The sequence below is a fragment of the Neopelma chrysocephalum genome, unplaced genomic scaffold (assembly GCF_003984885.1).
Source record: "Neopelma chrysocephalum unplaced genomic scaffold, ASM398488v2 Primary Assembly neopelma1_60, whole genome shotgun sequence".
In the NCBI taxonomy this organism is placed as follows: domain Eukaryota; kingdom Metazoa; phylum Chordata; class Aves; order Passeriformes; family Pipridae; genus Neopelma; species Neopelma chrysocephalum.
Genome location: NW_020897715.1, coordinates 11,196,273 through 11,218,339, shown reverse-complemented (window position 1 = coordinate 11,218,339; position 22,067 = coordinate 11,196,273). Strand labels below are relative to the sequence as shown.

Below are 22,067 nucleotides of genomic sequence, written 5' to 3'. Positions count from 1 at the left end.
CCCTGGTCAGGGTGCATCAGTCTCACTGAGGGTGACAGCAGGGGAGAGCAGGTGTAGGTTTGCCATGCAGGAGGACCTTTCTATTTACATTGACCTAATTACAAAATTGAGGCCTTAAGGAAGAAATGCTGTAAGTTCCGCATCCTGGTATACCCGCACTTGTCTGCCTTGGCAAGCTGTCCCTGCATTGTGCTTCTAGATGTCTTGCACCTCATAGTACAGGGTGGGCTGGAGGGCAAAGTGATCTCTGAGTACCTGCTGCCAGTTTGATGTAGGTTGATGTGGGTAGTAGTCCAACAAGCCCTCTGCACAACACGAAAGGCAAGAGAAGAGGGGTGTTCTCGGGAGGAAAGGGGGAGGGGAGGCTTTTTTACAATTGTTTACTTCAGAGCTTTATTGCGAGGCAGGAAGGATAGGACTGTCAGCATGTCAAGTTTGCTCTGACTGTCATTTATCTGCCTTCCCTGGGTGAATGCAGGAGTAAGCTGTGCAGGGATGAGTTTGACAGTGTGAGGGATTAAAATCTCTGCTTGTATATGTCAGGAAGGCAGCTAGTAGCTCATACAGGCATATAGCATTACCCTCTCAGGTGGATTCAAATGTTTCACATGTGGTGCTGGTGCAAGGTGCTGTGACAAGAGCCCTGAGGCTGCTCCTGACTTCAAGAGAAGCAAGTCCACATCAACTGTGGCAATCCTCCTTGCTCCTCCCATCGCATCCTGCCACATCGTGTACAGCTGAGAGAGCTGAAAAGGGACACACAGCTGCTGTGAAGGAGCTGAATTTCTGCATTGGAGATACAGCACGCAGTGCAGTTTGATGAAAATGAGATAAATACTACACACGGCTCTGCCTGGGAAGCTGTGGCTGTTTCTTTGTTCCAGTTGATGCTCTGGGCTGCTGGAGGTGAGTGTTACTACTGAATCTGCATGTCCTGCATCAGATCTTACCTGCTGGTAAGATCAAGACGGTATAGTTCCTGGACTAAAGCTAAAGAGGGGATTTGGTTCCTGGGGTCACTGTTACATTGAGACGTGCTGGGCTTGTTCTGTCCAAAAAGCAAGGAATAGTAAGAGCTGCCAAAGGCTGCTGTTTCAGGAGCAGCACCCACTGCTGTCCCTCTGGGCTAGCACTGGCTGTGAGAGCCCACCAGGGCATGGCAGGGCTACACTCAACCCTGTGGCTGTCTGCATGTGTGACACAGCTGGCTGCTCTGGCAGTGCTCTCAGGGAAAGAGAAGGGCTCTGTGTGGAAGGGGTTGCATTTTCTTCTCTGTTGGTGTGATCGCAGCCAAGTACTAGGAAAGAAAGAGGGACTTTGGCTATGGAACTGGGAGCTCTGGACCCTGTTCCTAGTGGCTCCTAATAGTGTCAACTGTTTCCTACACAACATACAAAGGTGGGAAGGTGCTTGTTCACCATTGCTCTGGAGGTGTTACACAGCCTTTCTCTGTGAAATGTACTCTCTCTGCATGAAACAGTGTTCCCTGAACAGTCTGATGCATTAGTGACATGGAAAAGAGCAGCCAACATGTCGGGGCTGGTCCTTGGAGCCCTGGACTGCTTAGCTGCTGTCTTCATAGCATTTTTCATAACCATTCTCTGTAGCTTCCTCACAGATGGGAATATCTGAAAACCTACATTTAATGACATGTGGGTTAATGAATGCATGCATGAATTTAGGTTGACCTCATATCATTAAGTTATCATTACCAAGCATCACAGCTTGATATTCAGACAATGGGGTCTAATCCTTGTCTTAATCATGCTGATTTGTTATTAGTCAAATAAAGCATCTCTTGTGAATGAAAGCGTTAGCACTGGCTTTTAAGCTGAAGGATAGTCTTATGAAAAAAACAGAGTGGAAAGCTTTGGTATTGTGCCAAGTTCTCTGAATTTTAGTGTGCTGTAAATTTGTCAATGACACCTATCTATAAAATGTGGAAAATCAGAAACTCAGCATATTGTCTGCAAGGGTGGGATAATTGCATGCCCTAGGTGAGGTCAGTGGTTGAAGTTATTCCAGGTACAGCAAGAACCATTGCCAAGCAGGTACCCGAGTGTTATCTCCAGTAAATATTAGGGAGTCCTTCCAGCCTACTGGAAACGATATCAAAACCTGTTTCTCTTTCTCGCTATATGGTGTAGGATAAGCAGAAATCCTGAGGTAGTGGAGTCCAGTCTCCTCCCGTGGCATGTGGCTTATGATGACAGATGTCTTCAGAGATCTCCTGAACCCCACCTTGAAGGGGTTTAGCTTTTCTATCCCATGTAACTGAGTGAAAGGGTAACTCTACTCGAGTTACTCTGAGAGTTATCAAAGCCCTGGCTTCGTGGCTGTTTTCTGCATGTATTTTCTTCCATTAACATTAACCCTTTAGTACAGCAGGGATGCTGCCCTCTGAGGTCTGTGGCCTTGTAGACTGTCATCCTTCACTTTGCTGTGCCAGTGTACTCATTTCCAACTGGGGGCCACGGCTGTGTCAAGGACAGTGTGATAGGCACCATGTCAGTACTGCCAATGAGGACAACTCCCTCCTTCCACCCCCGGGGGGGTCATGCTGCCATAGCCCAGGGACATGTTACGGCAGGAGGGCTGAGGAGGGTCATCCCCCAAAATATGGTGCTGGGAAGCATCTTGTGATGCTGCATGAACCTTGGTCACCCTGGAGAGCTTCTGGTAGCTGTTTCCCCTTGCAGTGAGCCCTGCGTGTGCTCCATGGCGAGTCTGATGGTCACACAGCTTGTTGGGGACCTGCTGACCACAGGGACATGGCATCCACTACCCGTTGGGCTATTCAGTCCCCCATGGAGGAGGCTGTGATGTGCCACCTCCCCCTCAGCTCTACTGAGGAGCCTGACACCTCTGCCAGCTCCCCTGGCCCTGAAGGTAAATCGGGGTGGGGTTTTTTGGTATTTTTTTTTCCAGACGGGAATTAATTCAGGGTGTTTTCCTGATTTTCTTTGTTTCTTTTTTTCTCCCCGTTTCCAAGTTCTAGGGGCAAAGTGCAGTTGACACAGAGAGGTGTTTCTCTGGAGATTCACTGCTTGTCTGTCATTAGTGGTGAGGCACTGGAACAGCTTGCCCACGAAATTGTGGATGTCCCACCCACAGAACCGCTCAAGGCCAGGATGGGACTCTGAGAAAACTGGTCTAGTTGAAGGTGTCCTGCCCACGGCAGAGGGGTTGGAACTAGATGATCTTTTAACGTCCCCTTCCAACCCAAACCATTCTGTGATTCTATGATTCCGTGATTAACAAAAGCCCGAATTCTGACACTGCTGGCTCTTGCACTGATCCGATTGCTCATCATGAATAATACAACACAGAAACTGAGGCTCTTCCCTGGCAAGTGCATAATTTAACAGCATCCAAGGGCTTTCATCTGGACAGGGAGAGCCGTCGGCCGCTCTCCTGGAGAGGGGGGGATGTCCCCCGGCGCCCCTCACTGTTCTGCTTCCCGTTAATTCCCAGGCGTTAAATGGAATTGTGCCACACGGAAGAGAGGGACAAGGGGGGGGGGTGTCGCGGCGCGGAGCCCCGTCTCCATGGCAACGGGGCGGTGGCGCCTCTCCAGCGCCGTGCCCGGTGGCGGCGGGAGCGGAGCGGGTGGAGGCGTTTGTCCCTCGGGAGCCGCCGTGCGCTGACCGGCGCCGCAGGGAGGTGAGGGGGGGCGGCCCCGCTGCTGCCACGGCAACGCCGCGGGCGGGCGGCGGCGCCTCCGGTGCCCCGGGCCGGGCAGCGGGGGGACCCGGCGGGACCCGGGCAGCGGGCGGGGCGGTGCGTCCGAGCGGAGCAGGTGGTGCTGGTGAGGACCTTCCACACCGCAACAGCGCTGGGCTCGGCTTTGCGGGTCTGTGTGTCTGTGTGTGTGTGTGTGTGTGTGTGTGTGTATGGTTTAGCGCGAAGGGACAAAGCAACAGAAATCCATCGCTATATCCCGCCTTTTGTTGTGGCGGTGCCTGAGTGTAAGCACGTAGAGGTGTCACTAAGCTGTGCGGAACAGTCCGGCCACGGCGCACGCCGCCCCACAGACACACCCCGGTTAGAACAGAAGCAGGTGGAAATGAAGGTCTGAGATTTTCTGAATACTTTGGGTCCCTCTTAAAGCCGAATCGCTTTAGTTCATAAGACCCTAAATAGAATAGCAGCTGAATCTGGATTTTCTGGTGCCATCAGCATAAGAAAGACATGTTGGAGCAAGTCCAGAGGCGCCTATAAAGTTCATCAGGAGACTGGAGCACCTCCCCTGCAAAGACAGGCTGAAAAAGTTGGGGCTGTTCAGCCTGGAGGAGAGAAGGTTGTGTGGAGACCTCATAGCACCTTCCAGTATCTGAAGGGGGCCTACAGGGACGGTGGAGAGGGACTCTTCATCAGGAACTGCAGTGACAGGACAAGGAGCAATGGGCACAAATTGAAAGAGGAGAAATTTAGGATAGAAGAAATTCTTTACTGTGAGGGTGGTGAGGCACTGGAACAGGTTGCCCAGAGAGGTTGTGGATGTCCCATCCCTGCAAGTGTTCAAGGCCAGGTTGGATGTGGCTTTGAGCAACCTGGTCTAGTGGGAGATGTCCCAGCCCATGGCACAGGGGGTTGGAACAAAGTGATCTTTATGGTCCCTTCCAATCCTTAACTTCTGTGATTCTATGAAACAAGGACATAGAATTGGAAATTCGCTCTTCAGCCATGACTGCTTTATCTTACAATAGAAGTTGATTTTTATGCTGCTCCCCATTATTATACTCTAACTAAATGAATTGAACAGTTTTCAGTGTTTGTGTTGAGTGCCACAGGCTAATGTGAATGTGTTTTGTTAAAGGCACAGTTCAGCTGTGCAGTTTTTTTGTCCGCTTACCATAATGGTGAAGTCATAGAGAAATAGTTCTTTTGTGCTCAATAGGTACGAGAGCAAAGTAACCTCCATTAAGAACCCAGGTACGTGTCACCACCGAAAACAACGATATTTTTGAAGGAAAGAGCATTTTGTGGCAAAAATCATTACATGTCATATGAGGTGGTGCAGGAAAATGATCAAAATAGACATGATGTGGAAAGCCAAGGCAACAGTCTGAAAGAGCTCTAAAAATTTAAATTCTGAGAAATCTAGTGTGAACAAGTGACTCTGGTGGCAAGTGGTAGCTTAAAAGAAGTGAAAAAGAAAAAACTGCCAGATTTTCTTGAACAACATATGGATTAAAGAAAAGAAAGACCTTTTAAAAGTTTCTGTACAAGTTTGCAGCAAAAAATGCCCAGCTCTATTACCACTTTTTTCTCTTAGACAAATCTTGACTGAATTTTGAAGTCTAAAAGAGTAGCACTCTTCCTTGGATGAAAGGGTTTTTATAAAATGCATTGCAAAATGCATAGACAGATTGGAAACTCCAGGTGCAGCCCTTTTTGATTCTGTTGTTCTATGATTCTATGATTCTTGTCTGGAAGGGTGGGATGGTCATATGGCAAGAGCTGTCTTGCTGTTCCAGGGCCATCCAAAGCCAGAGCTAACTCTTACACCCATATTGCATTGCCATAAGCTAATGCTCATATCATAGAATCATAGAATGTTAAGGGTTGGAAGGAGCTTTAAAGATCAAGTTCTAAACCCCCTGCCATGGGCAGGGACACCTCCCACTAGACCAGGTTGCTTAATTTCCCATCCACCCTGGCCTTGAACACTGCCAGTGTTGGGGCATCCACAACCTCCCTGGGCAACCTATTCCAGTGTCTCACCACCCTCACAGTGAAGAATTTCTTCCCAATATCTGTCCTAAATTTTTCCTGTTTCAATTTGTACTCCTTACTCCTTGTCCTGTCAAAACAATCGTGATCTTTAGTATGTTGTAAATGGCACGGATTTGTCCTACTAGAGAAACACTCGGAAGTGACACCTTCCAGCCTCAGCAGAGGGTACAAAAAGGACACGAACTTTCAAATAATCAAGGGGGTTTTTTTCCATGTTGCTTTTGTAAACAGTAATAAAATTAGGGAGGGAATTATGAGTGGCTAAAGCTGTCAAAAGAGCAGGATCAGCTCTCTAGGCTGGTGAGTGTCTCCATATCTTTAACCCTTTTGTGTCTTTAGATGGAGACAGATGCCTTCTACTGAGTGAGCTGAGCCGAGGGGCAGCAGGCCGTCAGCCTGGAGCACCAAGCACCGGCTTTTAAGCAGTCCTTCAGGAGCTGATGGCATCTGTGTGCTATGCAGTCCCAAGATTGTTTAAAAGACTCATTCCTTATAGTAGCTCACCTTCAGTTTTGTCATGAGTATGACTATATCCAGCCTGACTAACAGCTTAATGAGTATTTCCCTTTGTTACCCTACTCAGAAATTCAAACCAAAACTGAATATTTTTCTCAGCAGTCTCAGGTGGTGTCTGTGTAACTTTATTTGCCCTTATTACTAGTGGAGGGGATGTGGTTTGAAAGCTGCTGTAAATGCTCAGGCACTCTAGCAGGAGGTTTCTGTCAGGAGTCCAGTCAATGAATGTCTTCTCATTTTAATATGTCATTATGAGAAACTTTTTGGTAATTTGATCTAATGTAAGCTGTGGCTCACATGGTTCTTCTAGGACTTATAAGTCACCTTGATTTGGTTTAACTCAAATCTTCTCCTAGTAGCAGGAGCTGGAAAGGCCAAAATCATTCACATTTATAAACCATCAGTCATCCTTAGTCCTGAGGTGCTGTGGCACTGTCTAACATGGTTGTATTGATACTGCTCACAAATTTGATGTGGGTGCCACAGGAGATACCAGTGTTCTATATTTGTGTGCCACTGGAGTTTTAAAACATTTTATTCTCTCTCCTTTTTTGTAGTACTACTCTAACACATCACCAAAATGAGTGAAAAGGAAGATCAAGGAGATCCAGCAGATATCAGTGATTTAACAGAAAATGTAGAATATGAGGATGATTTTGAAAAAGACCTGGAATGGATAACCAATGAAGAAGAAAAAGAAAACCTTGGTGAAAGAGAGGTATTTGTTACATTAAATGCTGCTTGTCTTATATAGAAGACAAAATTGAGTAGTATTTGGAATCATAAGCACAAAATTCAGTATCATTTGAAATGTGTAGGTACATTCACTGAACTTTGACAAGGAAGGTTATTTGGGATTGTAGTGAAAAACATTTCAGTGAACTAACTGGTTTGGTTATAATTGCCTTAAAACAGAAAATTCACTGTTCATTGAAAATAATGTTTGTTTCAAAATTGCTTTGGGGTTCCTTAGTGCAACACTTGTTCAGGTTTTATGCTGATTTTACCCTTGTTTTTATGCACAAGCCATGGTTAGTTAAACTTTGTCCAAACGTGAACATGGAGAACATACAACAGAGTTGTTAGTGCCAAAGAAAGCTGTTAGTATATACACTATTTGACAGCCTTGTTTAGAATTAGAGTAGTTAATACTGCTGTTCTCTGTTGCTGTTTCTTTTCTCTTTCTTTGATACTGTTCTTTGTTGGGAGAAGAGACTAGTTTATTTTAATTTTTTTAGACTCCTGAAGAAGATGAAGAGGATACCGAAGCACAGATTCTTAAAGCTGCAGACAGCTTTGAGGAAGTCATTGAGGAAATGGAAGAAAATCTAGATCAGCTTTCAGAGGCAGATGTAAATGAGAAAGTGAGATACTCCAGTGAAGAAAGTTTGGAATCCAGGTCAGATACTGGACAGGAGGGCTATGGGTCTGATACCAGTGGAGAAAGCTGTACCCAGGAATCGAAGCTGGAAAGCCAGGATGAACTGAGTGAGATAGTGGATGAAGAAATAAAGCGTTACATCTTAGAAAGGATTGAAGAAGCCAACAAAGAGCTGGAGAATCAGGCTCCTGTGGATCAAAACAGAGAACGGAAGTTAAAATTCAAGGATGAGTTGGTGGATCTTGAAGTTCCTCCTCTAGAAGATTCTGGAGTTTATAAAACTGACTTTGCAGGAGGAGATGATGTTTCAAGTGTACTATCTCAGTTGCATATTTCTAATGACATGGTACAGGGAAGCACATCCCTTTCAGCATATGCTGGCACAGATGAGGACACGACAGATGGTAAAATCCTAGTGGAAAAAGATGGGAAGTTTGAACTCTTAAGTTTATCTGATATTGAAAGCCAGGGCTTTTTGCCCCCAATAAGTGTTTCTTTTACTGATATTGAAACTCACCATGTGTCTCCAAAATCACACTACAGTTCTTTTCGCCCTCTCTCTCAAATAAAGGAAGTACCTCCAGTAAGACCAGGAGCATGTTCTTTTTCTCCTAGTGAAGAAGAGTGTGTGTATTTCTCCAAACCTCCATCTAACCCTAAGTATCGTCCAAATTCTGCTGTCAGTGCTGCAAGAGGTCTGGGAAAACAGAAGAATCCACAGAGGACTCAGTCTGCAAATGTGTCTGTGAAAAGCTCCACTTACAGTCTTTCTCCCAGACAAAAAGAATTACGGAAGCAGTTAGAACAAAGGAATGAAAGACTGAGGAAAGAGGTAAAGATATAGAGACACAGTGACCATCCTGTTCCTCTGCATCATGGAGACCACGTGCTCAGGGCATTACTCCATTTTTCCAAGATAAAAGAGTTAGCAATAGCAATAATAATAATAATTCTCTGGGATTTGTATAGAATCTTTCAAAGCTCCTTTCCCACAGAGTGGCGTAGGATCACGCCTTGCTCAGAGGAGAAATTAAGTCTTTATTTAATATGTCCTTCATAGATAGACTGGTTTCTGCTATCTGTGCTTACTACTTTTGTTTATTGCCTCTACCTAGGTTCTGTTACAGTGCCACTATTCCTGGAAGGTAGCATTGGTGTCACATCTCCACAGATTACACTGCAATGCAGGAAATTTACATTAACCACAGCTTAATGGCAGGTTCACATTTGGGTGCTCATGAAGTATGAATTAGGCAAATATATGGGAGATTGTTCAGTCATAATATAAAATTTATACAGGAGAATGACTGTGAGAACCCTTTTAATTCTTTCTCAACTCCTTACTCAGAAAAAATTTAATAGAAAGTCAGCCTCTGACAGCTGTAACGAGGACTTCAGAAATTTTTACCAAGGATTTAAAAAACTTAGATGCTTTTCTTCTCTTTGCATTACAATGATACAATTACAAAAACATAACTTGCTTTGTATGCTCTATGAAAAGAACCTGAAGCATCTGCCATTTTTCTGTGTCATGATGTACTAAGTAAGCTGGTTAAAGTAGCTTCCAAGGTTCCTTTCTATCCGTGGAAATAGGTCTAGCCTGCTTTATTTGAAAAGGTTGCTGAGGCTTAGCTCAGTAATGAGGGGTATGAAGTGTGACGAGCGATTGATGTGTTTTCTTTGCACACACAAGACTAGATGTCAGCACCATGCTGTGTGTATTTAAAGTAAAAGGTGGTGTGGTGGAGGCAAGGCAGGTTATTTTCATAATAGCGTGTGCTAAATTTCTTCCTTTCTTGGCTGACTTACAGAAAGGTAAGAATGTGTTACCTTATTTCTTCATTCTTGAATGGAATTCTTCCATTCTGTGATGCATCTCACAGGCGTGAAACATTTCTTAACATTACTGGAATCCATCTGCTTCATTTTGGTGGAGTTGCTTTAATTCTGATAAATTAAAAATTGTAAATTTAGAGGATAATCTGAAAGTTGTGTGTAGGTAGGAGGAATGGCATCTATTTGCAAGAAGAATAGATTTCTACAAGTGTTGAAATGAGTACGGATTGTAACTTTTGTGTCAAAGAGAGTAAATCCTGGTAAAAAATGTCCTAATCAGCTTCCTGAAGCATCATTGAAAACTTTTCTTCTCTTTGTAGATACTTCTTTTCAGCTAAAATGTGATTAATAATTAAAAGAAACTTTTTTCAATTTTGAAAAAATCAGTTCATTTTGTAAAAAATGTTTCATTTTGAAAAAAGCGCAAAGCTATTAATACTCCTTAAGTAAACATATTACAACTTCACATCCAGAAAAAAGTCCTTATTTATAAGGTAGTGCCTGCAATCCATAGGTAGTTAAATATCCTCTAAGGTTTAGTCACCCATCAAGCCTGAGAGCTGCATTCATTTTTAAAATGCATCAATTTGAAGTGATTTTAAGCCAATCTGAGCTATTGGGCAGACTTAATTTTAAAAGTTTTCACCTGATGCTATTTAAATGTCTGTGAGTCAAGATGTATCATGGAAATTGAGGTAATCACAAAAAGGATTGGACTGAAAGCATCTGAATGTGTCATGAACCGCAGAAGTGCTCCAAGTAATTTCTTCCTAAAAGTAGTATTAGCTATGATGCAGTCTTTGAGTATTCCCGTTTCATTGGTATTTCAGCATGTCTCTCATATAATTCCAGTGGCTTATTTATTGCCTGTGAAGGTCTTTGCAGATTAAGATGATTCTTTTAAAAACTAAGTTTATTCACCTTTCATTCCACTTAAGGAAGAAGAAAGACAAAGGGAACTAGAAGAACAGAAGAGAAGAGAGAATGAGATAGTTTTTAAAGCTTGGTTACAGAAGAAGAAAGAACAACTGCAGGAAGAAAAGCGAATTCGCCGCGCAAAGCAGCTGGAAGAGATGAGCATCAAAGTAAGATCTTCATAGTGTAAAGCTGGGATCTACAGTGCTCTTGTTAAATAGGAAAACCAAATTCTAAGCCTGTGTTCTTAGCAAAGTGTATGAAAATTTACAGCGATAGGGAATGTTCTTGTTACACTGTTTTCAGTGAAGAGCCAGATAGACTTGCATGTTTAGGGTTGTTCTGCTTGGCAGGGTGGCTTGAGTCGTAGAAGCGGCATACATGAACTTAACTATAAAATCACAGGGGATACAGTGATACTCCTATTTATCAGGCGAATGACTTGGGTGAACCCTACAGTGAACAAGCACCCAGAAAACTCTGGGAAGCATGTTCCTAGCCATCAGAACTTGTTGGCAAGCAGTTAATGCACATGACCTGATGAAAAGCTGGAGACTCAGATACTGTCCTTAAGTTCCTCTGCATTGCAGTGATGGGTTTGAACAGCTAATTTCAGTATCTTTTAAACATAGCACTTTGAATGCTGGCTCATGTATATATTCCATGCCACATTAGCATATGCTCTAGTTTGCTTATAAAGTATGTTTTGTGGAGGGGAGATGCCAGCAGAGTTCAAAAAAATTATTATAATGTGATTAATATAAAGATCCTTTAATGATAAGCTATATGTATACATGTCTTTTTTATTAACTAGGAGAGGAACAGGGATCCAGAAGCAGCCTACAACTTATGGCTTAAAAAAAAGCACAGAGAACACATGAAAGAAAGACAGATACAACTTTTGAGACGCCAAGCTGAGGAACTTGCCTTTTTTCCAAGGACAGAGGAATGCGACAGAGCTTTTAAAGAGTGAGTAGGGTCATTCCTAAGGAACTATATCTGAAACTTTTGTAGTCTATCAGCTTGATACTGTAGTTATGGTACATCTTTACTGCTGAAGTCCTTACTGTTTTGGGGGGGCTTTTTGCATGAATATGCCCTTTTAAACTTACTTACAGTCTAGCAAAAATACATCAATTCCTTAATGTTGTTAGTTCACTATTGTGAAATTACTTGTCAGAACCTGAGCTGAAATAGTGAATTGCTTTTGCTAAAAAAGGGATCTTCTCCCTAAACCCTTTTTGCCTGCTTTGGAGCAGGCTTGGGCTGATTCAGTTCCTTAAATGAGTATAATGTTAATCTGCCTTAACAAAGCGGGGGAGGTAAAGATAGGTGCAGAAGCAGGAGAATTGGGGTGGAAAGGTAGTGCCTCCTGTATTTGGGTGTGGCAGCTTTTAGACTGTCTCGGCCAAGATACCTAACTTTACCTTGCAGGACAGGGTGACTCCAGTTTTGGGGGGAGCTGAGGGGGGGCAAGTCTCCTTTGAATGGATGATGTAAAACTTTAAATTGCAACTGCCAGTACTTCTGGTCCTCTTTCTCTCTCCACAGATGGCTCAGAAGGAAGAGAGAAGAAAAACGAGCAGCAGAACTAGCTGCTAAAGAGAGAGTGAGGCAGCTTAGATTAGAAGCCAGAAGAGCAAAGCAGATGCGGAACATCCACTGTATTTAGTTTAGAACCCAAATCCTTTCACTTCACAGACCATTACAGTTGAAAATTTGATGTAACCACAGAGTTCTTGGTGACAGTCTTCTTAATTTTTATGGCTTGAGTTTTTGCTCTTTACAGTAACTGACTTTTTGTGGTGTATTTAAAGATTTCAATCGAGTTTAACAATTACCTTCAGTGACAATGATTTTCCTATTTATTTATTTGTAATTTTGTTGAAAAGCCTGCTTTTATACATGACTCAGGGATCTTCTTGGTTTAACCAAAGCTAAATAAGTGCAAGATCCATATATGAGGGTGGCAAATACACATTCCCATCTTTTAAAGGCACTTTATACTTAACTCCACCATGAATTCCTGGATGCAGGCTGTTTTGTAAGATGTTGGATTTTTGCTGGATTAATATTGCTATTTGCTGCTGCTTGTGATGAAGGCTGTACCAGGTGTTATGTTGTTGGAAAATCATGTTTCTTGTACCACTTCCTATTGATCTGCTGACCAGCTCTAGACCAGAAGACTATTTTCTTTTTAAGGTTTAAGGAAAGTGGTCATTGAAGGCTAACGTGTAGGTGAGCGTGGAACAGTTTTTAAAACTTATTTCTGTGAGTCATATTCAGTAGTTTTGTATTCCATGGAATTAAAAGGTTGTGCAATTTATGACCTTTCCTAATGTTAAGGAGGCTAGGTTCCCTGTATAAATGTCAATGTTTGCTAAATTTATTATAATAAACTACGTCAGTTTACCCAGCTAATTTGTGAACTCTTGACAGAGAACATGCCAAGGTCACTCATGAAATCATAAAGTCAGTAAAAGAGGAGGGACTTTCTGTCCAGCTATACATCCAACAGATGTCATGGTCCTGGCATTGCTCTTCTATTTTTCCTCATTCAAAGTGTTTACTGGAAGTACTGCAACAGACAGAAGTGTAGTAGATGCAAAGCAGTTTGCTGTTAGCATTTTTCTCTTTTTTTTTTTTTAATTGGAGCTAGTTACAGGCATATTGAGAGAGTACTGGTGTTGGACTGGAGAGTGCTGTCTTGCAGCTTTTGACAACATAAATAGAGGGCGTGGATGCAGATGAAATTTCACATGCTAATGAGAAACATGAGTAGCAGGTACCTTCCTCCTTCCTGTACCTTCCCTGACACCAAAGGCAAGAAATGCTTCTTGTGTCTACCAAGCAAATCCAGGGGGAAAATTCACAAAGGTGCGCGCGCGCACACACACACACACACACAATCGTCTCCCTAACTGTAATAAGCTACAACAGAAATGCTTCTTGGTTCATTACCTCAGACCAGCAGGGTGAAGGGTTTCACAGGTCAATGTCATATAGTTCCTTTAATGGTGCATTGAACGGGGTCAGAAATATCACTATATTAAATCCAAAATTGTAACGTGAAAGCAAGCAAAAAAAGTTTATTCTAGTTTTCATCATGCAAACCAAAGCATGGTCAGCAACAGCAAGAACTTATAACTTACTTATCTGATCATAGTATGAGATTCAAAGGAAAACTGGGTAAAAGCAACCATTTCAGAAACCCCTCCCCTAAACTAGCCAGCTACATATGGTAAATCTAGGGGTCAAACTGAGAAACTTAAATAGGCTTCTTTGGATTTAGCAGATTAGCTGCTAAAAGTTCTCTTCAAACATATGTCAAGAACTTTAAACCTACATCAAGATTATAAAACCATACAAGTAAAAAAATACTTTTTTTTAATAACAGTACTTGTGCAAACTTGGTGCCTATCTTCTTCTTCCTGTAATACCCAGTAAGACCTTAGGCAAGGACTGAGTACTAACATTAGGTCAGGTTTCAGTACCAGGAGGTACTAAAGGAAGTACATCAGTCTGCCTTTTCTGAGGTTCAGCTATGCAACAGCTTCACTCTAGAAGCTGAAACAGATGGAAAAGCCATTATTTCAGCTTTATGAAAACACGAGAATAATTTCCACCCCCCCCAAGTTTTCTAGAATCCATTTGAAACCAGTTACTATTTATATATTTAGCTAGAGTTCATTCAAGCTCCTTCTCTTTCTTGCCAGGAGGGCTGACACTGCATATGCTCTTCCCTTCAGAGCTTACAGCTATGAAGAATCATTGCACATATTCCTTTTTATTACTAAATTTAAAAGGCTGCACACAGACTTGGGGATGGTTCATCCCCTTGGCTAAGATTTAAAAAAAAAAAAAAAGCATGGAGCTGACCATTTTCCATTACTTTTTTTTTTTTTAATTTAGACATAACCTATCAGCATTTCATTTACTTTGGTATACTTATACTTCTGTCTCCCTCTAAAGGGAAATTTATTAAGATTTGCTAATAAGACTATAAACCTTAAATAGTCATGCCTTTGTAGAAGAAAATAAGTAGCTTTCCAGACTGAGAAGTAGAAGAAGTATCCCAGAGGCTACAGAAATCCTGCCAGTCCCTAACTTCAAGAGGTAGAGAAGCAGAAACTGCACGATTTCCAATGTTAAACCCACCCATTATGAAAAAAGGACAAAGGGAAGCCTGCTGAACATCAACTAGTGTAATTCTTCAGGAGTGCGTGTGCAATTGTCTTGGCTGAATTTTTAAAGGGCTATCAGCTCTCCTTGACAGTGATTGCAACAATTGAAGGTTACATCTTCGTATCTTGTATACGGGTGAAACCTTCCAATACTCTTCTTTGAGGAAAGGAAGGAAGATGGTGAAGCCTCAGAAAAAGAAACTTCTGTTGATGTTTCTGGACGCGCAGCTGGATCCAGTACACGTAACATCTAAGGATGAAAAAATTGAGACTGAAAATATTTCTATAACGTTTAATGGGTTTTTTCCTTCCCTAACAGCTAGGAAGGATTTCTGCTCAAAAGCAACTTTTTATTTTTTTTCCAAGTTAAAATATCTATCTATCTGTCCAGAAACTCAATATAAAGACTGACAAGTCTCAAGAGTTCTTACCATTTCGGCCATTTTCTCAGCAGGGGTATTGCAAAACTCCACACTTGTTGAAGTCTTTTTTGGACTGTTAGTGCCAACATTTCCCAGAAGATGTGAGCTCACAGCTTTGGCTAGCTTACAGTTCACAGCTGCTAGCTCTGTTGTAGTGTAAGGCTGGGCACTAGGGTAATATGTCTGTTGTCTCCCCCATTGAAGAGAGACCATGAGCTCCTCCAGCAGCCTGTGCAGGAAGGAAAGAAGCAGGATTAGTGGGCTTTGTACTCTATACTGTATAATCAGCACACAGCACACTTAAGAGGAATTGTCTCTTCCAAAGACTTACTGTACAAGCTAAATCTTCGCCAAAAAAAGTGTTTAAAAACAAGGAGACAAACAGGCTATTCTCCAAGACCTCACCAAAACACTACTTTAATAATGTTAAAATTTATTTGACATCTGGCAGAATAAGCACTAAAAAATCCATGTAGGTAGAAGAATCTCTATGTTTTGGATGGAGACAGAGGAGACTTGAAGTCAAGACAGTAAGTGATTAAATCAAGAAAGCCTAAGGATATGAGTGATGTCAGTTCCACAGTTTATTACCCCTAAGACTTCACACCTCAAGAGAATGGAGAAAGAATTACGTTACTTTTGCTCTTTCAGGTCTAAGACTGAAAAGCAGTGATACTATACATCAGGATAATTAATTTTTGTTGATTATCACTGAAACAGGTGAAAGTTATTTGATTCTTCTCTGGCCTAGAATAAACTGGCAAAAATGAAGTTGGCACAGAGGTAGTCTGGATTAGAAAAAAAAATCATACTTCTGTGTATCAATCATCTCCTGACGGAACTGATCACGTTCATTCAGCAAGTCCTGGATTGCACTTTGGGCATCCCTGGTTTGACGCTGAAGAATTGCTCTGGTATTAGTTAACTCATCAGCCATAACCCTGCAAAAGAAATCTACAGTCAGTAGTGTAAGTGAACAGTTTGAAAGTCACCTTTATTCTACTACAGATCATCATCTGTCAGTTCAAACTGAGGATTAAGCTGCTGTTCTCTCTCCCCTCCCCCATACAGAGCCTGTATCAACCTAATTACAAAGGACAGGTATTAAGAATAATTTCTCTTCAACTCCAGTCAAAACAAGTGCAAAATTCTGTTTTGACTCACTGAGTTTAAACAATTTTAGGTCACTTAATACAGATCTAATGACAGACATTTCAAAATACCTTTGGTAAATGAACGTGGTTGACAAGAATACTGTGAAAGAAAAAGCTGAATACATTTTTGTTTTACTAACATTTCTCACAAGTATGCTGTAATCACATCTGTTCACACTCATCTCTAAACATAACAGCTATGGCTTTAGACTGCATTCATTTACCTCTTTGCCTTTCTCAGGGGCAATAACTAGATACCAGATAAAAGTGTTTAAGAGCTACAAACAAGACAGCTGTTGTCACATTTTGCTGTTGCCATGAGGCTTGGCACTGACCCCTCCAGCAGGCATTTCAAAGGCCTGTGATATTCCAAATGCAAAAAACAGAATGACATTTAAACAACCACCAGTTAGAAATCTGAGATAAAAATGAACCAGATTGCTGCCATATTGAAGAGTGTTACTCTAAGCACATTGCTGGGACTCACATCCCTGACCTCAGAACTCCTCTTAATGCTAAAAAAACAAGTTAGGATAGTAACTCTTGCTTAGCTAGGACTTGAAAGTACTTACCATTCACCCAATATGCTGAAACTTCTTAAGACCAGCAATTTAAAGGGAGGAAATTGTACTCTATTACCACTTCCTTCAAGCAGCAAGGTCTTTTGTAATATGCGCTAAGCATCATAATTATAATTCAGTCAGTTATAACTGAGTCCAGTAGAAAATTAAAAATCCTACAACACTATTTACAGTTAAAAGTCCAATCCATTGTCAAAGGATATTCTGACTTTCAGAGCAGCTTTTATGGTTACAGAAGTAAAATAACAATGGGATTCTGTGCAGTAACACAGTGTTTGATGAAGAGATTCCCCCTGCTCTTTTTCCATACTGGAGCCCTGAACCACTCTAAGTGGAGCTTTTAACCACATCAATTTCTTCACAAATTGATGATTGTGTCAATACTGGGGGTTGGGGATGAAAATCAAGCTAATTACCTTTAAGAAAAGCCAGGAAGACATTTTAAAACCCTAAACTGCACACAGTTTATCAGAATTAAGAACTTCTCTTGCTATGTTAGCAAGAACTGTAGTTGAGATTTTAGGAGGTTTGGGACTCACTGTATAACCTTTGAAAAGTAGGACTATTCAGATTTACAAGGAGTTTACTTTCTTTATACCTTTTTTGTATACTCATGTGTCACAGTAGATGTCAGTACAGCTGTTGTGGCTGTCCTCTGCATGTGTAAGCACGCTGCAGTGAGTGCATGTGATGAAAGACTGAAGGAGAATGCTGTTATGACAGCTCTGTGAGAGGCAATACCTGCTTGCTAGGAATTTGCTTCGCCACACGTCACATTGGATAGACATGCGCTCTAATTGTTCAGACAACTGAGACATATTCCGGCCCAGGACTTCATTTTCTAGGATGAGCTGATTTTTCTCACGAGCCATCCGTTCAAAGTGATACTGCAGATCGTCCCCCATAGAAGCAACAAGTAATTTCTTCAGCTCCCGATTGACCTAGAATTAGACCAGACTCTCTTGTGACTATCAGCAGAGAATAAAACAATTCCTACTTCCAGAATACAGTGCAAATTATTGTAAATTGCTAACAATAAATTGCCTTTCTCTTTACAGAATAGGACACATCCAGGCAAGCATAAACATTTGAGCCTAATGCATGTTTAACATATCCTTCTTTAAACTCTAACAGAGCCAAAGAGGAAGAATGAAAACCTGCTACAAGAAACACAGTTTCAGTAGTATACAACTCCTGAATCAGTAAGATAACAAAGGATTAGACAAGACATCCACAGATACATTATACAGAAAATTATAGTCACCCCTTCTATAGCGTAACATTTCTCATTAGTGGTTGAGAAACAAAATCTTTTCTCGTGAAAGGATTCATTTCCCTGCAGCCCTCTAATGTGTTTCTCCCAGCTTCAAACCTTTGATTCTTTCATCTGTTGTCAGAGAAGCAGGACTCGATTACTTTGATGTACTTCTACTCTGTATCTTAGCTGGTAAGTTCAAAAAGGAAACTACCTGTTTCAAGGCTAGAGTGTCATAGCAGTTCTCTTTGGTCACATTCACAAACTGCTTATATAAACCAAAACAGTTCAGCTGTGTGAGAGAAAATACCTTTAATTTCTTACCTCTGTCTGAATACGCAGCTGATTAGAGAGACCTTCCTTATCCTGTAACAACCGCTTTTCTGAATTTTTCAGCTTTTCAATTGCATTTTTTAGCTCTATCTGTTCTTTCTTGGGATCTGTGGCTCCATCCGACTGATGGAACGTGTCTCCTTTATGTCCCACAGATTTAGCTACCTTAGCATTTTTAGTTGGAACAACATGGGTGATGGCTGCTTTGGGGACTAATATACGAATAGCTTCAATCTCCACTGATTTGTCAGCATGTACTTTCCCCAGCTGCAGAACTCCAGGACTCAGGGAAGAGGCTGTCTTTTTATGTGGGCTGTGGTGGATGTGATGGTTCGTAGTGTTGGCTCCAGTAATTACTTCCACCGATCCAGCTGTCTGCTCCGTTTCCATGCCATCGCCAGGTCCTCGAATGGGCGATGAGGCCTCATCAACTATAATTTAGAAATTGTGGAGGGAAAGTTTACCACCTTTCAACTTGGTTATAGTCTCACTGTAACTATTCCTTAATTTCTGTACTTCAAAGTTACAGATTTTAATTGTACACTGCACGTGTAAAATAGTCTTTTGCAGCAGCAATTATCAAGCACAAGTCAGAAAAGTCATAGAATGGTTTGGGTTGGAAGGGATCTCAAAGCTCATCCATTCCCCTGCCATGGGTGAGGACACCTTCCATTAGACCAGATTGCTCAGTGCCCCATCCAACCTGGCCCTGAACACTTCCAGGGATGGGGCATCCACAACTTCTCTGGGCAACCTGTTCCAGTGCCTCACTACCCTCGCAGTAAGTCCTTACTCAAATGTGCATTCCTCAGTAAAACTAACAGTACAAGACACAAACATTGATCTGAATTGCATTAATTTATATTTCATGCTGCCACACAAGATTAAAGACACGAAAAAACTTGCATGGAAAAAATTCTTGACAACATTACTCATAGGCTGAAAGCAAAATCAGGTTTTGGGAGCTGACAGAATCAGAGCAGTTTCATTTTAAAAGCAAGAAGTAAATGAAAAACAGCTATTAGCTAGACAGCTGCTGACACCTTAAGAAGTTTAGTAGACTTTTAAGTACTATCTAACATATGTCTTTAGCTGTCCAAATGAAGGTTTAAGAAAAGCCAACAAGCCAGTTCTGCTCCACTTCTAATCAACAGACACCAGTATTCCCAGTAATGCTGCTTTCTGCTCTACAGTCGCCAATATGCACATTTACTGAAATTGATTTTATTTAAGTTCACTAAGTTTTCAGCTGAATGAATTACTATTGTAGTAAAGTTTCCTCACAATAGGTGAGAGATAGAAAGTTTCTGAGAACATGGCTACACATAATGCTTTTTTCCTCACACTGCAGGCAGTAATGTGAGCCTGTGTCCTCTATCCAAATAATGGATTTCAAAAATGCTGTGGTAACACCATTAAATTGCCCTACTTTCCAGTTAGCTGAATCAGTACCAAAAGGTTCTGTATACCATAGGAGCACTGACAGATAAGTGTACAGATGGCAGTACCAGTGACAAGCTTATTTTTCAATACAAAGCTGGGTTAGAAAAAGTGACATTTAATTACTGTTCCATCCAGGCAGCTCTGGTTTTCACTGCAATAATGAAGTCACAGAATTACTTCCTCATAGCTACAGAAAATGAATAAGTTTAAATGAAGGGAGCCTTGCATACAGCATAACTTGTATTTAGAATTCCAGTTAAATTTTAGCCCAGCCTGCTTAGATGTCATATGAACAACCTACCTTTTTCTAGAGACGTCATTTTCTCTTTAGCAGTCAGCTCTTCCTAACTAGGTAAGTCTGAGGAAGAAATAAGGAGGGGGGTGGAAAAAGTCTTCAGCAATATAACAATGACAGTTAATCTTGGATTATGCTATTTTCTAGTACAACCTCTAAACTCCAGTTCAGTAGCACAGTGAAAAACCCACCCCAAAACAAAGGGAAACACTCCAAAATTATAAAAACTACATCAAGACCTAAAGAGTTAAAAGGAAAAGGCTGTGACACTTCTGGCACTTGTTTCTTTTTTCACCAAGAGCTGCACTTCAACTTCTTTCTCTTGCTCCTCATCCAGCTCCAGTTTCCATGCCTCAAATTTCTCTTTCTCGTCTCCCTCTTTTTTTCAGTGAGCCCTCATCTTACCCTTTAAAATCCTGTAACACTCTCAGAGTGCAACTGCATAACCGTGCACAGAACCACAAGGGAAATCCCACGCTGAGCTTCAAGCAGACCAAGAGGTGAGGAGGAAACAATGGTAACTGCACAGTTGCACAATTGCTTTAGTCCTGCTTGCTAAACACAGCTTTTTTGATAGTGCCAATTCTCAGCCAAAGAAGTCAGTGCCCTGAGTGGCTGCACATGCTTACCCTAACAGAAGTTTACCAGCAGCTTGGCCCAAACTATCATCCTGGCCATTCTCTCCCTTATCCACCAATGGTATTGACCATTGCCACCTTCATCCACAGGTCCACCCACTCTCAATTGTACAAGTCGCTCATTCCCCTTTTCTTGGGTCTGTCACTAACTACATTAGTTTGAGATCAGTATAACCCTATTTGGTTTTGGTTGTCTGTTGTGATGAACAGAAGACAAAAGAAACACGTTTCCCTCCTTTAGCTTTCTCAAACTATAGACACGGGAACATCTCGCCATCTGTTGCTTCTACAACTGGAATTGTGTGTTACTCAATAGCATTACACATTAATCACCACTGCTGTTCATTCCTTTTTGATTGAGGATCTCTACTCATTTGAGGAGAACGAGGAGGACGAAAGAAAGAGATAAGAATACTCAATAAAGGACTCGTTATGAGCATTTGGGCTTATCCGCTCTATCTGAGACCACCTGCTGATGACTCTTCAATGTTCGCGTTACAATACCGTCCTGTTACGTGCAGAGGCCGTGTAAGCCTCTCCACGTATTCCCTTCTCACTACATCTCCGCAGGCAGAGCTCCTTCCCTGGTTGCATCATTAACACCACGGCCCCTCCCCGCTGACGTGCCCCGCAGAATCCCGGGCCTCGCACAGCCGCCCCCTGCCCACCCGCCCACCCGGCCCCGGCCTCGGCCCCGGCCCCAAAAGCGCCCTACCCTGACCTCTGGCCCCGGTGCCACAGACCGTCCCGCGGCCCCGGCGATGTCACGACAGCCCCGACAGTTGTGGCACCCGCGGCTTCCGCGTCCGGGGCGGGCGGGGCGCCCCGCGCGTCGTGTCCGCTCCCGCCCCGCCGCGGGGCCGAGCGCGGGGGCGGTGCTTCGGTTGCCAGGGCGGGCCGGGCATCGCCATCATCGCCATCACCGCCGTCAGCATCGTCACCATCGCCATGGTGAGCGGGGCAGCGGGGCCGGGGGGCGGGGGCGGCGGCGGCGGCGGCAGCTCCGCGAAGCTGCGCCCCGGGGCGGGCGGCGGCGGTGCCGCTGCCGGGGTGTGCCCGGCTCCTCCGGCTCCATGCTCAGGGGCGCCGAGGGGTGCAGCCAGGGCGAATTTTAAGCTGCCGTTCAGGCTCGTGGATGCCCAGCTGTTGGGAAGCTGTTGGGAAGCTCTAGGCCGCCCCGCGTTAGGAACAGGCTGATTCAGGAAGTCGGCAGGGAAGGCACTGGTGCGTTTCAAGGAGGGGATACATTTCACGTGCGACAGTGTTTATTCTTCAGATCTACTGTATAGTAATGCAGGGCAGACGACAGGATGTCACTGCAGGGGCACTAATAAAGAACCAATTTGCGCTTTGATATCAGGAAAAGGTTTTTTCA

General features: G+C 42.7%; 3 protein-coding genes across 4 annotated transcripts in view; 2 read left to right on the top strand and 1 right to left on the bottom strand.

Moving 5' to 3' along the window:
• Positions 1 to 3,769: 3,769 nt before the first annotated feature.
• CCDC181 (coiled-coil domain containing 181) lies at positions 3,770 to 12,803 on the top strand. The gene is given in 7 exon segments (XM_027681099.1): positions 3,770 to 3,865; positions 6,813 to 6,973; positions 7,494 to 8,468; positions 10,411 to 10,557; positions 11,202 to 11,356; positions 11,939 to 12,047; positions 12,049 to 12,803. Coding segments are annotated over 6 exon segments (1,578 nt in total). The 5' UTR covers positions 3,770 to 3,865; positions 6,813 to 6,835; the 3' UTR covers positions 12,103 to 12,803.
• Positions 12,804 to 14,023: 1,220 nt separating this feature from the next.
• On the bottom strand, positions 14,024 to 21,554 carry BLZF1 (basic leucine zipper nuclear factor 1). The gene is made up of 7 exons (XM_027681101.1): positions 21,436 to 21,554; positions 20,061 to 20,117; positions 18,308 to 18,747; positions 17,470 to 17,669; positions 15,806 to 15,934; positions 15,003 to 15,222; positions 14,024 to 14,821 (listed from the first exon to the last, which is right to left on the bottom strand). Exons 2-7 carry the CDS (start codon positions 20,077 to 20,079, stop codon positions 14,636 to 14,638), a joined length of 1,194 nt encoding a protein of 397 aa, XP_027536902.1. The 5' UTR covers positions 20,080 to 20,117; positions 21,436 to 21,554; the 3' UTR covers positions 14,024 to 14,635.
• The window catches only part of NME7 (NME/NM23 family member 7), a 96,774-nt gene continuing 96,251 nt past the window's right edge, over positions 21,545 to 22,067 (top strand). Inside the window, exon 1 of one of the 2 annotated variants that reach the window (XM_027681102.1) lies at positions 21,545 to 21,643. In XM_027681102.1, coding sequence (XP_027536903.1) covers positions 21,641 to 21,643 — 3 coding nt within the window. In that variant the 5' untranslated portion in view covers positions 21,545 to 21,640. Of the gene's footprint in view, positions 21,644 to 21,781; positions 21,917 to 22,067 lie in introns of those variants that run through there. The other variant, XM_027681103.1, reaches the window with a different exon arrangement.